The sequence below is a fragment of the Antechinus flavipes genome, chromosome 1 (assembly GCF_016432865.1).
Source record: "Antechinus flavipes isolate AdamAnt ecotype Samford, QLD, Australia chromosome 1, AdamAnt_v2, whole genome shotgun sequence".
In the NCBI taxonomy this organism is placed as follows: domain Eukaryota; kingdom Metazoa; phylum Chordata; class Mammalia; order Dasyuromorphia; family Dasyuridae; genus Antechinus; species Antechinus flavipes.
The window spans coordinates 244,626,457-244,642,599 of NC_067398.1; the positions used below are offsets into that span (position 1 = coordinate 244,626,457).

The 16,143-nt window shown below is 44.1% G+C and overlaps 2 protein-coding genes across 3 annotated transcripts; one reads left to right on the top strand and one right to left on the bottom strand.

Moving 5' to 3' along the window:
* Nucleotides 1–1,765: 1,765 nt before the first annotated feature.
* SEPTIN1 (septin 1) lies at nucleotides 1,766–10,198 on the top strand. 2 transcript variants are annotated; one of them, XM_051999325.1, is made up of 11 exons: nucleotides 1,766–1,813; nucleotides 2,092–2,182; nucleotides 2,631–2,717; nucleotides 3,061–3,184; nucleotides 4,732–4,866; nucleotides 6,146–6,263; nucleotides 6,736–6,837; nucleotides 6,966–7,062; nucleotides 9,125–9,290; nucleotides 9,453–9,543; nucleotides 9,669–10,198. In XM_051999325.1, the coding sequence occupies exons 1-11, from the start codon at nucleotides 1,811–1,813 to the stop codon at nucleotides 9,747–9,749; spliced, it is 1,095 nt and encodes a 364-aa protein (XP_051855285.1). In that variant the 5' UTR covers nucleotides 1,766–1,810; the 3' UTR covers nucleotides 9,750–10,198. The 2 variants fall into 2 exon arrangements, with proteins under 2 accessions (XP_051855285.1, XP_051855280.1); XM_051999320.1 differs by having other exon boundaries at nucleotides 1,786–2,182.
* Nucleotides 10,199–11,510: 1,312 nt separating this feature from the next.
* MYL11 (myosin light chain 11) lies at nucleotides 11,511–15,310 on the bottom strand. Its single transcript, XM_051999413.1, has 7 exons — nucleotides 15,194–15,310; nucleotides 13,325–13,417; nucleotides 12,864–12,939; nucleotides 12,321–12,425; nucleotides 12,106–12,184; nucleotides 11,858–11,906; nucleotides 11,511–11,727 (listed from the first exon to the last, which is right to left on the bottom strand). Exons 1-7 carry the CDS (start codon nucleotides 15,194–15,196, stop codon nucleotides 11,623–11,625), a joined length of 510 nt encoding a protein of 169 aa, XP_051855373.1. The 5' UTR covers nucleotides 15,197–15,310; the 3' UTR covers nucleotides 11,511–11,622.
* Between the last annotated feature and the right edge of the window lie 833 nt (nucleotides 15,311–16,143).

Sequence of the window (16,143 nt, forward strand, 5' to 3'; positions counted from 1 at the left end):
CCAATAGATGTATACATATTTGTACAATTGTCTTGCTGCACAAGAAAAATCAGACCAAAAAGGAAAAAATAAGAAAATAAAATGCAAGCAAACAAAGAGTAAAAATGCTATGTTGTGATCCACACTCAGTTTCCACAGTCCTTTCTCTGGGTACAGATGGAAAGATCATTGAAATTGGTCTGAATGGCCTCATTGTTGACGAGAGCCATGTCCATCAGAATTGATTATTGTATAATCTTGCTGTTGTTGTGTACAATGATTTTCTGGTTCCTCATTTCACTTAGCATCAGTTCATGTAAGCTCCAGGTATCTCTGAAATCTGAATCTTTCTTATATAGCAATAATATTCCATAACATTCATATACCATAATTATTATTCAGCCATTATCCAACTAATAGGCATCCACCCAGTTTCCAGTTTTTTTGCTACTACAAAAAGGGCTATGACAAATATTTTTGCACATGTGGGCCCTTTTCCCTCCTTTAAGATCTTTTTGGGATATAAGCTCAGTAGAGATACTGCTGGATCAAAGGTTATGCACAGTTTGATAGCCCATTGGGCATAGAAACTCAAAATTTACAAAAAAAAAAAAGTGAATGGTAAAGTCTACTTTTACATTTAATTGGGAAATTAAAAAAAATATATAAAAGTAACAATGCGCCTTTCTGGCATTATTACTGCATATGGAATAAGTGAAGATGAGTACTATGCAGCCATTTCTAAAGAAAGTAAAACAAGATCCAAGCATTTATGTTCTGAGGGTCTCAGGCATATAAGGGTTACAACAATTTCCCATATTCCTAGGATGTTTTTAGCATTGAAAAACACTTTCAAATCTGTTATCTCATTTTACCCTTACAAGACTCCAGTGAGTTTTTTTCTATCCCCATTTGATGGAGAAGAAAGTGAGATTTAAAGAGGGGAGGTAAATTAGTTGCCTGAAGCCAAACTAGGAGTTAGGCAAGAAACCCAGAACTACAGCTCATATCTCTGAACTCCAAGCCTTTTGCTTTCTTCTTATACCTCTGTATGATGACTTTTCTCAGAAGCTGCAGCCTATATCCGTGACTTATCCACAAGGGATATCCATAAAAGGATGCCATACTTCCTGCTCCTTACTCCAGATAGGCTAGTGAGTAGGTCAACATAAAATGAGCGTCCTAGGGATTCACACCTCCTCTTTCCAGCTCTGTATTCCAGTTTTATGCCCATAGACTCATACTTTCAAAATAGAAAAGTTCTTTAGAGTCCATCTAGTTCTAGTTCTAGTACTTGATTCTATCTATCACTGAAGGCTCCATTTAGTTATTATCCATGGATAGCTTTGGTTCCACTCAGACAATGGAAAGATTTCCCCAGCTTTTCTCTGCTTTTTCCACCCCATAAGAAGTGTGTCTCTTCAACACATTCACAAAAAGTGATGGGAATGAGGAAGATGGAGAAATTTAAGTATATAAGGGGAGAAAGAATGCATAAAAATCAAGAAAAGTTTGTAAAGAGTGTGAATTCCCCGTTTTTTGTCTTTGCATCCTGAGGGGAGGGACTCAGGGTCCCCTCTTTGATCTCTGAGAGCCCTCAGGAGTCCCCGGAGAGGCTCAGTCCATTTTCCCTTTACCCTCTTCTCAAGAATAGATATGAACTCTTCCCTTACTCTCTTTCTCCCCACATACATACACAACCCCCTCTTCACCCCAGCCCCCCCATAGGCACACCACTTCCTGCGCAGCTTGGCTAAAGCCACTGTCAACTTCCTCTCCTCGCAGAGGAAGTGGGGAGCTGAGCCAGGTGCAGTCAGAAGATACCAGGACGATGGTGAGCTTTTCTTGGGAAGCCGAGCATCCTTCCTCAGGCCGCTTGGATCCACAGCCCCAATTCCTTACGTTCTATGACACGACTCCCTCCCAAATCTCAGGGTCCAGCCTTCATCCACCTTCCCACTTGCCTCCCTTTCTAACATTGCCAATCCAGGTCTCCCCAACAGACTTTTCTCTCCCTTAATGATACAAGTGCTCTCCACCCAGGCTTTGCTCTGCCCTGCTCTTTCCCCTCAAACCCTAGCCTCCTCCTTCCATATGCTCTTCCCACCGCAGGACAAAGAATATGTGGGCTTTGCAGCCCTGCCCAGTCAGCTGCACAGAAAGTCGGTGAAGAAAGGATTTGATTTCACCCTCATGGTGGCAGGTGAGAGGTCTGGGTGTGGGGATGAGAAGCTGCTCTCTTTAGAAATGTAAGGTCTAATTCCAATAGACTTGTGATGGAGAGAGCCATCTGCAGACAGAGAGAGGGCTTTGGGGATTGAAATGTGGATCACAACGTAGGATTTTTATCTTTTTGTTGTTTGCTTGCTTACTTTTTTTCTCTCTCATATTTTTGATCTGATTTTTCTTGCGTCTCATGATAATTGTGGAACTATCTTTAGAAGAATCTCACCTGTTTAACCCACATTGGATTATTGCTGTCTAGGGGAGGGGAGAGGGAAAAAATATGAACATAATGTTGAACACAATACACAATATATTTAGAAAAATAAAAAGCTATTATCAATAAATAAATGTAAGGTCCAAAGGGAATGGGTTTGGGAGACAGTTCACTTTTCTCTGTCTTTGATCCTCCTGGTTGATCTCATTAGGGGAGTCAGGCCTAGGGAAGTCAACACTTATCAACAGCCTCTTTCTCACCGAAGTCTACAAGGACCGACTGATACCTGACGCCAGTGGTGAGTGAAGGGCCCCTGGCTGGGATGGGATGTTCTCTCTCCCTGGCTTCTCAGACTGATTCCTTCCTTGATCCTCCAGCCCGCCTTATCAAGCTTTCCCTCTCTCTGGCTGTCCTGGAATGGCCAGGCTGGGGTAGGAGACGGACTGAGAAATCCAGTCATCCTTCAGGCTGGAGGCACTGGAAGTCCCCAGTCCCCTTCTCCCCTAGAGGGAATCTTTCATCCTTCCAAGTCCCTGTCACTTTCCTATCTTCAGATCTTCCTTCTGCTGCTGTCTCCCTTTTCTCCTGTCACCCACTCCTTTCTGGGACATTGCTTTGACCCTTGTCTTGCTCTGGTATAGCTCGCCTGAACCAGACCCTGACCATTGAGCGCAGGGGTGTGGAGATCGAAGAGGAAGGAATCAAAGTGAAACTCACCTTGGTGGACACCCCAGGTTTTGGTGATGCAGTGGACAATGGAGACTGGTGAGGCTGAGGGACAGAGTGCATGGGTCACGGGCAGAAGGCTCTGGCCCATAGCAGATACCCTAAATCTTGAAGGTGATTAATAATAGTTAAGTCAATTAGAATGATTTGATTTGACAGCCTGAGAAAGAGAATGGGCTTCAAGTATATGTTGTCAGGGAATGAAAATATTGCAAAGGAAGAGGAAGCTGAATAAAAGTAAGTTTTCCAGTCCCTGTTAACCACATTTCCTGATAGGTTGGTCTCTGAACTTGGATGGGAGCAAAAATCTTCATTTTAATATAATCGATTTCTTCATTTTATCTTTATCTTCATTTTAACATAATTTATTTCCCTTATAAGTATATATGTTTTATTTTTTCATTTAAAAATGCTATTCTGAGAAGAGGTTCATGAGTTTCACCAGAATGTCAAGGGAATAGGAGACCAAAAAAAAAGTTTAAGACTTAGAATGACTGGGGAAACATGACAAGAAGGAGAATGCAGGGGAAGAATGGGGCCTGGAGCTGAGCTGAAGCCATAGAGAGGAATTGTGGGAGCGTGGATCAGGCTTGTTTCCCTTTATCATTGAATCCCCCAGGTGGTTCCTGATCTGGAATCCCCAAATGGAAGATAGAATTATCAACCAGGAGTCACTGGGCACCTAATCTGGGTACAAGCTGATTTGGGAACATGGGGATGGCAGGAGAGGATCCCCCATGTTCGACTAGAGAAAGAAATCTGTCTGACTCCTGGATCCAGACCACCAGGGACTGTGTCATTACTCTGGACTTCCTGGTTGAGTGCTTGGGAAGGGGATTAGAGATCAGTCCTCTGTTAAGCTGAGTGACTCAGAGTGAGCTCAGTTCCTTTGATCTACACATCTCACATGCATGTGCACATATCACTTCCAATGCTGAAAGATTACTGAAAGGAACATCAAAGACAAACTCAGTCTGTCCAGACCTTACTTTGGTGGCCTTGTTTGTATTTCCAGGGCTCTCCAGTGACAGATTCTGGTCATCTCCTGTTCTAGGGTCAGAAATACTGGCTGCTGGCAAGCCTTGTTTCTATCTTTGCCTAACTCAGAACTTCACAGAAAAAGAGAAGAATGAATTTGTATCCTGCTCCATATACTTATTAGTTATATGTCTGAGCAAGTCACTTAACTTCGGTCAGCCTCATTTGCTTCATGGATAGAATGGGGATAATAGCTCCAACCTCTGGCATGCTGTGAGGATCACATGCTATAGTCTTGGTAGCTCACTTTGCCAACCCTAAAGCAGCCAATATGAGCTAGCTATTATCTTCAGGATCCTAATCCTTCTGAGCTTAGCTGTGGGTCTCTCCTATTTTCCAGTTTTCTTTCTCTGGCCTCCTCTCCCCTCCGCCACAGGCCTGAGTTTGACATGTTTGTGCAGGGCTTGATGTCCCTTGCAGGTCTGGCAGGCTCAGTTTGGGGTGAGGGAGATCACCAGATTCCCATCACGGCCCTTCCAGGCTCCCTTCTTCCTCACCTCTGCTCCAGAACCTGAGGTTCTTCTCCCCTCTCTCTCAATCCTTTCTAGCTGGATGCCCGTGGTGCGATTCATCGAAGAGCAATTCGAACAGTATCTGAGAGATGAGAGTGGCCTTAACAGGAAGAATATACAGGATTCCAGAGTCCATTGCTGTCTCTACTTCATCTCTCCCTTTGGTCGAGGGTAAGCCCTAAGTGTAGTAAGTTTCTGGCCAGAATGTTTTCCCACCCAGACTAAGGAGGGAGGCTGGTAAATGTTTAACAACTGATCTCACCCCCCACCTTCCTTTTCCTCTCTTCCCTCTCTCTCTTTCTGTCTCTTTCTGTCTCAAAATCTCTCTCTCTCTTTCTAAAAAAAGGGAATGAGATATACCTTTAGGTTTAATTTTGTTATTATAAAGCAAACTTTATTTCTAAAGTTGAAAAATTAATAAAATAATAAGTCAACCTCTAATAATGAAATAACTATGGCTGATTTCTGAGATATAAATACTCAAATTTATTTGACCCAAAATTTCACAACAGAGAAACAAGCTGACTCCTACATACCACTGGAAGTTGGGCAGTATAGTATAATGGAAAGAACTAAGGAATGTAGAATGTTAGAGTGAAATCTTAAAGATCACCTAGTCTAATCCTCTAAATTAACCCATTAGGAAACAAGAGAATTGAGTTTTTGTTCTGATTCTGTCATTATTTTGCTATATGACCTTAGTCAAATCATGGCTCCTCTCTGGGACTCAGTTTCCTCCCATGTAAAATGAGGAGGCTAGATTTTATCACTTTGGGGGTGCACTTTACCTAATCTGGTTTATCTGACTCCAACTCCTAAATCAACTAGGAAGGTTAGTGGCATTCAATCAGGGATACTGAGGGAATTTCTCTACTGGGTATGGTGGAGTAGACATCTTCTAAGATCCCTCCCCACCTTTAAGTTTCTATGATCTATTCAGGCCAATTTTGTGATGAAGAGAGCCAACTGCATCCAGAGAGAGGACTATGGGGACTGAATGTGGATTGCAATATAGTATTTTCACCTTTTATTATTTGCTTGTTTTTTTCTTTCTTATTTTTTCCCTTTTGATGTGATTTTTCTGTGCAGCGTGATACATGTGGAAATACCTTTAGAAGAATTGCTTATGTTGTCTAGGGGAAGGAAGAGGGGGAGAGAGAGGAGGCAAATTTGGAACTCAAAATTTTGCAAAGGTGAATATTGAAAACCATCTTTGCATATATTTAAAAAAATAAAAAAGCTACTATAAAAAATAAAAAGAAAAAAGTTACTATGATCTGATTCTCCCCTTAGGCAGAGATGTACCTTAGGGATGGAAGAAGAGAAAGCTTTTGTTTTGGAAGTTGCCTGGGGAGAGAATAAGGTAGAAAAGCTAGGGAAAGGGAATAAGGCCCTGGGTGGGGTGCATGGTGGGGTAGAAGTGTAGACCCTAACTGCCGATGTTGCTCAGGCTCCGTCCCTTAGATATAGCATTCCTCCGGGCTGTGCATGAGAAGGTCAACATCGTGCCTGTCATTGGGAAAGCTGATGCCCTGACTCCTAAGGAAACCCAGATCCTCAAGCAGAAGGTATATTTGGGGAGGGAGGTGTGTACCCAGGGCATGCTAACTTCTGACTGCTTTCCTTTAGCCAAAGTTTAAACTCTAATACTGCCTCCCATCTTCAATTGGACTGATTTTCTTTTTTTCAAGAAAGTACTTTCTCTTAACAGTGAATTTCCCAGTAAGTGTTTAGATTCTGAAAAGATTTCCGGAAGAATCTGGTGGAGCTCTTTCTGCCCAGAAGGTTTTAAAAACAGAATTGAAAACATCCCATTCTGGGGTGATTCTGTACAAGCCGGCTGAAGGGTAGCCATAAAGAAAACCACGCGGTAGACTGAGTCTGGGTGTCTGCCTCGGGTACTTGGCTGCATATTTGGGGGCAAATACACATTTAGGGCCTAAAACCTGGATGGGGAAGAGGAAAGTACCGCAGAAAGGGGAGCTTTGTTATGATGATGTTCTCCTGGCCTTCCTCAGTCTCTCTCCTCTCCGCTGGCAGATCCGGGAGCAGCTGGAGGAACAGGAGATCAACATCTACCAGTTTCCAGACTGTGATTCAGACGAAGACGAAGACTTCAAGAAACAGGATGCAGAGATGAAGGTGAGGGCCCCGAGGGGGGAGGGGCGAGGAGTCAGAGGACCGATGTGGAGAAGAGGAAGGGGGGAGGAGAACGGGAGCAGAGAGCTGGGGGGTCTTGGCGGAGCCGTCTGACCCTTGCCCTCCCTCAGGATAGCATCCCCTTCGCTGTGATTGGCTCCACTACTGTGGTGAGGGATGGCGCCCGGCCGGTGAGGGGTCGACTCTATCCCTGGGGTACAGCAGAAGGTAGGTAGGGCTGAGGGAAAGGCTGAGGGGGCCTAGGAGGGGAGGGCTTTCTAAGCTGGCCCAGTACAATCTCTGTGGGGGGAAGGGGGTAGTACTGACCATGGCCGGTAACCTGTGATTTAGGCAGGGCAAGTAGAGGGAGAACCTCCACTGGTCGGAGGATGGCCCAAAGCAAAAATCTTCCAGGGAAAAGTCCCGTATTCTTCATGGACTGAATGTGTCATTGGGAGAATGAAAAAGCATTTATTAACACTTATATGCTATGACATTGGACATCACTTCATCTTCCTAAGCCTTAGCTTTCTTCTCTATATGTAAGGGAAGTGGTCCCCTTTGCCCATCATAATTGATACAGTGAGAAATGGATGGGCAGTTGGTTTCCACAGTTATGAAAATTAAATTGGGGAAGTGAAACTTAAATTAGAAAATTGAAACCCACCAGGACATCAAAGAATCATCAGAGTTGGAGGGGTGGAGGTTTTAGATTTGAACTGAGCCCTCTGAATTTTCCTTGCATAAGAAGGTAAGCTCCTTGGGGGCAGGAACTGCCTTTTGTAATCTGGAGTGCTGGTCTGAAATTTGAAAAGAATCCTTTGTTCTTTGCCCCCCAGCCCTCCTTGGTTATCTCCCTCCCCTTAAGAATGTTAGCTCCTTGGGGACTGGGACTGGCTGTGTATGGAGGAGTGGAGATCGACACGGTTTAACTTCTCTAACATCCTATTAATAGCAAGTCAGGGGAAGGACTTGTGCTTCTGGATAGGAAATAAAATTCTGCCTCTGCAGTTTCAAAAATGTATTTACTAATCTAGGTACCCATTCTTTTGTTTTGTTTTGTTTTGATTAAAGCTGTTTTTTTTTTTTTTTTTTAGAAATTATTTAGCTTAACCATCTCTTTTTTTATTATAGCTTTTTATTTACAAGATATATACATGGGTAATTTTTCAGCATTGACAATTGCAAAATCTTTTGTTCCAATTTTTCCCCTCCTTCTCCCTACCCTCCCCCAGATGGCAGGTTGACCAATACATGTTAAATATATTAAAGTATGAGTTAAATACAATATATGTATACATTACATGTTCATACAGTTATTTTGCTGTACAAAAAGAATCTGACTTTGAAATAGCATACCATTAGCCTGTGAAGGAAATCAAAAATGCAGGCAGACAAAAATAGAGGGATTGGGAATTCTATATAGTGGTTCATAGTCATCTCCCAGAGTTCTTTCGCTGAGTGTAGTTGGCTCAATTCATTACTGCTCTATTGGAACTGATTTGGTTCTTCTCATTGTTGAAGAGGGCCACGTCCATCAGAATTGATCATCATATAGTATTGTTGTTGAAGTATATAATGATCTCCTGGTCCTGCTCATTTCACTCAAAGCTGTTTATTTTAAAAACATATACCTAATTTTCAACATTCACCTTTGCAAAACCTTGTGTTCCAAATTTCTTTTTCCCTTCCTTTCCCCCACCCCCTTTCCTAGATGGCAAGTAATCCAATATGTTAAACATGTGTAATTATTCTGTACACATTTCCACAATTTTCATGCTGCATAAGAAAAATTAGACCAAAAAGGAAAAAAAAATGAGAAAGAAAACAAAATGCAAGCAAACAACAACAAAAAAGTGAAAATACTATGTTGTGATTCATACTCAGGCCCCATAGTCCTCTCTCTGGGTGCAGATGGCTCTCTCCATCATAAGGCCGTTGGAACTGGCTGAGCACCCATTCTTGCAAGAATGTAAGTAAAATAAGTCTTTCCTGCTTTCATCAGTGAGTCAGTGGAGTTCTTGGTAAGATTTTTTGTTTATTGCAGCACAGACACAGAAATTGAGAAGAATGGAATCATATTATTAAAGAGGTGTCTAATTGATTATAGAATTTGTCTTCACCTATATAGAACACGATCAGAGTTTAGCCAAATGATCTCTCAGGTCCCTTCCATCTCTGATATTCTATGATTCCAAAGAGTTTTCTATTGATTCCTATATTCTCAAATGTTTTCATGACCTCCCTGCTATTTCTGTTCCCTTTCATCTTCTCCTTCATATCCTACCAGTGGAAAATCCTCATCACTGTGACTTTGTCAACCTGCGACGGATGCTGGTACAGACCCATTTACAGGACCTGAAGGAGGTGACCCATGACATGCTCTATGAGGGCTACCGTGCCCGTTGCCTTCAGAGCCTGGCTCGTCCTGGGGCCCGGGAACGGGCCAGTAGAAGGTGAAGGTTGGCCCTCTGCCTCACAAACCCTTCCCCAACCCTGGCTCTTAGGTGGGGCCAAGGAAGGTGGTATGAGTGGCTGGGGGAGGGGGAGAGGAGAAATTATCTACTGATCAGTTCTGAACCCTTCCAAATCTCTTCCTTTCTCCTCCCTGCCTCCAGCAAGTTGTCCCGACAGAGTGCCACTGAAATCCCTCTCCCTATGCTGCCCCTGGCAGAGACTGAGAAACTTATCAGAGAAAAGGATGAGGAGGTGAGTTCCTTGGGCTGCCTCCCCAGCCCCAGGGAGGAGCTGGGCATCCCACCTCATCCCTCCGCTGTTAGGGAGGGGCCCACCTCACATCCAGCTGAGTTTCCCCCAACATCTTCCTCCTGCAGCTGCGCCGGATGCAGGAGATGCTGCAGAAGATGCAGGCCCAGATGCAGCAGAGCCAGGGAGAGCAGTCTGATGTCCTGTGAAACCACAGCCTTCCTCTTAATTCACTGCTTTTTTACACCCTGGGGACCTGCCTCCAGTCCTGCCCCTTGTCCCCTGGTCCCTCAGCCCCCAGGCGAATCGCTCTGCCCTCTTCTCCTTGGCTCCCTCTGGAACACAGCCGGCTGAACTCTTAACTCCTAGCTTCTCCCATTCCACTGAGACTTCTCTCCTTCTCCATGGATATCTGGGAATCCTACGGACCTCCTTGTAACCCCCTCATCCCCCATCTCTCATTCCCAGACATCTTCAATTCCATCTGATCTTGTGCAACAGGAACACCCTTCTCCATTTGCTTCCCTGCTCCTTATTGTGTCAGCTGTCTAATTGTCAAGGCTACTCCAAGATGGAGTTGTTCTTGTTCTTCGCAACAAACATTTATTTAGCACTTACTATGTACCCCAATTCCTTGAAATAAAATTTATTTCCTTCAGGGTCCTTGCTCTGCATACTGCTGAGAGGGGTGGGGAAAATAGTCTGGTGTTGGGGACGGGGTAGGGGGAGAAAAAGGTGGTCTGTGGCTTGGGAAATACCTGCTTAATGTTTGTGCCAGAAAAGGAGAATAGGAACAGTCAGACCAAATGCTTCCCTTTAGTTCTAGAGGGGCCCAACCCTGCTGCATGCCAGACTGGAATAGAGAGGGGGTGGAGACCCTGTTTCTGGCAGGCTGAGAAGACAAAGGGAGTGCTTGGGACTGCTAGCCAGGTCCCTTAAGGAGCCTGATGGAGTTATAGCGTTCAGCAGCCATCAGGCTAAAGGGCTGGAGAGGGAGGAGCTGGGAAAGGCAATGCTGGGCCCCACCCTCATCCCAGACTGAATCCTGGTATCAATCCATCTCTGGGCTAGCCTGCGCTAGCAGCAGATTGTCCCTGATGCAACATCCTGCAGATCCTCCCCCTCCCCATGCTGCCCATCCTCCCAATATGCCCTCCTTCTACCTCACAAACATGTACACTCCCCTTCTCACATTCTGTATGTACTCTCCATCTCTCATGTGTGTATGTGTGTGTGCAGATAGGCTCCTCCCAAATATTTGAAAGATATATACCATATACATTCCCCTGCAAAATGCCCCTATACATATTTATACTTCTTCCACAAATATAACTTTTTAGATATGCTCTTAAGGTTGTAGGATATAATATAAGTCCTCTTATTCTCTCAATGAAAACATTAAGATCCGGAGATGGGAAGGGACTTTCTTTGTATGGTCTTAAGTCATTGGTAGTGGCTTTTATGGTGAATCAGGAAAACTGGACACTTGTTTGTGACTCTGAGAAAGTCATTAACTTCTCTGTGCCTCAGTTTCCCTATTAAATGAGACAGGTTGTACTTTTAAATTTCTAAGGTTCCTTCCATCTTATCATCTTATGAATGCAGGCAAATCTTCCCTTCTTTCCTACTCACTGCCCTTTGTATTCCTTTTTGTTCCAAAATGTTCATTTGATCAAAATTAAGAGTACCCCAAGGTCTACTGTTTGGAGATATGGAAGAGGAGGCAGGAGTCTTTGACTTGATTCTAGTTCTCCTTATCACTCTAGGTTTCAGTTCTGCCCTCTCATGGAATCCAACTAGAGGCTTCACATAAAAAACTTTTTACCCAGATTTTCCTGCATTAACAGTATTCCAGAGGAACTTTTTCAGTCCTAGTCACCTGTTCACCAGATTTCCTAATCTCAGGTGAAAAACAAAGATCCCCTCTCTTCCCCTGAACCCCCTACACAGAAATATATTGGGGTCATTAATAAGAAACACAAGTTTATCTTTATTTGGGGGATAAAAGGGTTCAGATCCAAAGGAGCTCAATGCTCCCCATTCCAGGGGACCAAAGAAGGGAGATTGAGGCTCTGGAGGTCTCTACTCCTGGTCCTTGGCATCTCCATGAGTGATGACATAGCAGATGTTCTTGTAGTCCACATTGCCGCCTACATCTGGGGGGAAGGCTGCCCACATGTTCTTGATCTGGGATAGGGACAAGATAAGTGATTGAGGAAGCCATCTTCCATAGGAACCTCCTCCTTCTCTCTCCTCCCCTAAATGGAAAGGCTTTCCCTCTTTCTTTTCCTCAGTTTTCTTCTTCCAAAAAACTTACCTCCTCCTGAGAGAATCGGTCACACTGGGTGGTGAGCAGCTCTTCCAGACTGGAGAGAAAAGACAAGTTATAGGAAATAAATCAGTTTATTTTGGAGAAAATGGTTATCTCCCTACCCAAAAAATAAAGAAAAAAAATTATAGATGGAAAGATCTGGGCCTACATGGAGCAGGGAATGAAGGGAGAGCATGGGACCTTAGAGATAGGGAGAGAGCTGCCCATGAACAGACCAATAAGCCTCTACTTACAACTGCTTCTTGATGGATCCCTTCCCCTCTGGGTCCAGGACTTTGAAGGCTCCAGTGATCACATCCTCTGGATCAGCACCTGGAGACAGGGAAAGCTAGAAGCTAAGTTCCCATGTTTTGGGGACAAGGGTGTATTTCTGGGGGGAAGAGTCCTGGAGCCCCAAAGAGAGTTAGGTAAGAGGGATAGTATGTATACCCAAGACCATTAAACCCACCTTTTAATTTCTCTCCAAACATGGTCAAAAAGACAGTGAAGTTGATGGGTCCACTGGCCTCCTTCATCATGGCATCCAGTTCCTCATTCTTCACATTCAGTCGGCCTATGGGGGAGATAGGGAAGGGGATGGTTTTCAAATTGTGCTACTGGGAAAGGCTGGCTAATAGGGTGTGTAGGGAGGAAGCTGGTAGGATAAATAAGCTAGACAATAGGATTCTGGGAAGGGCCAGGAATGAATACAATGACCCAGGCATGGATCCCACCATTGCCAAGAAATGGTTGTGTAATGTTGGGCAAATCACCTTTCTGTGCCTTTGTCTTCTCTGGAAAATGGGGGGATTGGACTCTGTGATAATGTTCCTTCCAACTTTAATATTCCTACTAACTTGGACTCTATGAGAACCTGAGACAGAGGAGCTAAGTCAAGTCTGACAGACAACAATGGCTACCAGAGACTAAGATAGAGAAGTCTTAACCTTCTTGGGTTTTTTTGTGTTTATATGATCAGGACTCAAGGGCCAAGGGACAGAAGCACTCTTACCCATAGCTGCAAAGGTGTCCCTTAGGTCTTCCTTGTCAATGATGCCATCTCGGTTTTGGTCAATGACAGTGAAGGCCTAGGAAGGGAGGAGATAGTTGAAGAAAAGAGAAAGAGAGTCTGGGAGGTTCTACCATTTCTCTTCATTCCTAGGACTCAGCAGGTCCCCGCTTTATTCTCTGTTCCATTCCTCCCCCCACCTCAGCCCAGCTGTCTGCCTGCTAGTTTAGGCCCCAGGGACCAAGAAATTCTCCATCTCCCTTTCCTTTCCTTCATCTCTATCCCTACTCTGGGACAGGTGCACATTCCAGGGAGGGGGGGGGAGAAGAATTGGAGGAAATCATGTTGATTGACAGCTGGGGGCCCAGGACACCTGGCTTCATGAGGTAGCCTGCCAGCAGGACTCCTGTTTTATCATCTCCCCTCATCCCCCTTACTCTCAGTGCCCACCCCCTCCTCCTTACCTCCTTAAACTCTTGGATTTGTGTTTGGTCAAACATGGAGAAGACATTGGAGCTGCCACCCTCTGCTGCCCTTCTCTTGGCCTTTTTGGGTGCCTGAGGGGAGAGGAGATGGGAAGACAAAAAGGTCAGATGCCTGGGATCTGCAGGCTAGCAAGGCTAAGTGAAAAATCACTGGAGAATCAGTGACTATAGAATAGAAGGGAAGGGAAGAAAGCTAAAGTCCTCAGTGTAGGAGTGAGATTGTGGGAATCTGAGCAGAATGATGGAGTGCCTCACTCCTTGATTATTTATGGCCTCTACTGTATCCCCAAAGTGATAGCATGGTAGTAGTAATGATGGTGATGGGGCCAGAAGATCTGTAAGGAACATACTACTGGCAGGAAAATAGGGTTACTCCCATGGAGTGCCTGTGACAAATTTCCTCTCTCTCTCTCTCTCTCTCCTCTCTCTCTCTCTCTCCTTTTCTTTGTCTCTTTTCTGTTCCTTTCTCTTTCCAACTTTTCTTTTCTCATAGAGACAGAACTCTTTCCCTTTAGTTGGACAGAAAGACTGATCAATTATCTCTTCTTGACTAAAGGCTGACTCTGTGAATCTGGCTGGTGTAGGGCCAGATCAAGGTAGATGATGAGGAGAAAGGCTCAGTTATCTCCAAAAAACTCAGACCATGGTTATTAGCCTAATTCTTTGTTATCAAGGTATCATGAGAATGTTTCTGCTATTCCTGTATGCTCTAACACAAGACTGTATTCTGAAGATTTGGGAGGAGGAAGAGAATAAGATTAGAGCTGTGCTTCAGGGACCTCTATTACTAGCTTTATGACCTCAAGCAAATTATTTTCCCTGGGGAAAATAACAGACATTGAGACTAGATGGTCTATTTAGAATCCCTTAAATCCTATTATTTCACTAACTGGGCTGTGGATTCTCCTGGGATGTGTGTGTGTGTGTGTGTGTGTGTGTGTGTGTGTGTGTGTGTGTAGGGGAAGTATAGTGAAGATTTCATGACAGTCGCCTGGAGTAACGTTTGACTAAGGTCTTTGTTCCTAGAATAACTCTGAAGGAACTAGATTTTCTTACAAAGGTGAAGGTGGAAGTGGAGATGAAAGGGGATTGCCAATCACATCTGGCATCCCTATCTTGCAGTAATGCTGATGGGGGTTTTTCTGATCTTAGAAGTTATACTTGGAAGAGGTCAACTTCTCTGACTCGATGTTGGCAGGTCAAGTTGGCAGATTCTGATGTCTTAAAGCAAACACTATCCTGCTATTTATAGCTCTATGATCCTCCAATCTTAAGGTAATATTAGAGGGGGGTGAGGTAGGAATTTCTTCTAGATGTTACGATAGTAGTTACTGGAATAACTTTACATCTATTCTTGAGGGAATACTGAGAGTTTTACTATAATATAGTATATTTTCAACGTAATATTATTTGGGCAGATTTGTCTTTTTGGGTGGGGTGGGTGAGGATGGAAGTGGGAATAGATTAGTAGGGGATGTTTTATCGATTCGATTTTAATTGTATGCTCTGTTGTTCACTCACTACTCAACTTTAAGCAAGCCACACTATGACTCTCTGAGCATCAGTTTCTCTATCGGTAAAGTGAAAGGACTAGGTAATCTCAAAGGTTTTTTCTACCTTTAACAGTTTGATACTTCATCATGTTAGGGACATTCCCCTCTTTGTTACATCTTTTTCTAGGAGGTTAAATTTTTCTCCCTTGATATCCACAGAACCATCTTTTTTAGCTCTCACTTCTTCAAAAAATGTTCCTGTTCTTCCACTGAGAAGTTGTCCTCAAATTTAACAGAGTTGGGGAGCTGTGTCTGGAGGTCTTAGGGTGGGGAAGGGGTAAGAGATGTCACTTACCATATCTTCTCTCTATGGGGCTGGGTGACGGCTCTGGTGGGACGCTGGAAGGAATCGGAGCAGAGTGACAAGGTTTGGACAATTCCTCTGGGGTTATATACCCCACTCTGGGGAGCCTTTAACATACCAGGGTAACCTTACCCGAGTCTTAGAGTTGGGAAAGGGAGGGGCTGGGTAGAAAAGGAGCCAGGGGCCAATGTGGGGGAGGGATGAAAGGGGGGGGGGGAACAGATGGCTACCCAAGATACCGAAATAGCTCCAACTCACAGGCTTCTCCTTTCTTGGAGAAGTGAGGGGGAGGGAAGCAACTGGAGATGGAGGGAGATTTTAGGGTTGGTTCTAACTCAGGCATGGGTCTTCGTGAAAGACGAGTGTACCAGTTGTGGGTGGGGGAGAGACAGAATAGGGGGTGTGGCAGATGAAGTCAGGATGGGAATGTTTTTTCTCCCCCAGAGGCATAAAGGTTCAGGGGGACTAGATTGGGGAAGGAATGAGAAATCAGGGAGGTCATTGGCTTCCTGGGCGGCAAAGGAGATATGAAAAGGAATAAGATACAGAACCTTTCCTAAGGAGTCCACCGGGAAGTAAAACATTTTCATAATAAGGATGAGCTAACAATACCCGGATGTTATGCTAGATACCACATGTGTGTTCCCAACCATAAATGAAGTTGAAATATAAAGGAAGAAAAAAAATCATTGTGGGACTGGGTAATCTAAGAATTCTCCATAGAGGAGATGGGATTTAATCTGGGCTTTGACAGATAGCTAAAAATTAGAAGGGTCAGGAAAAAGCATTGCAAACTGGGAAACCAGTATTAGGAAACATGCCAAAATTTGAACATGTGAGGATTCCTAACATAGTGCCATAAGTGTATAGATAAGAGTCCCAGGATTTGGAGGCAGGAAGAACTGAGTTCAAATTTGGCCTTAGATACTAGCTGTGTAACA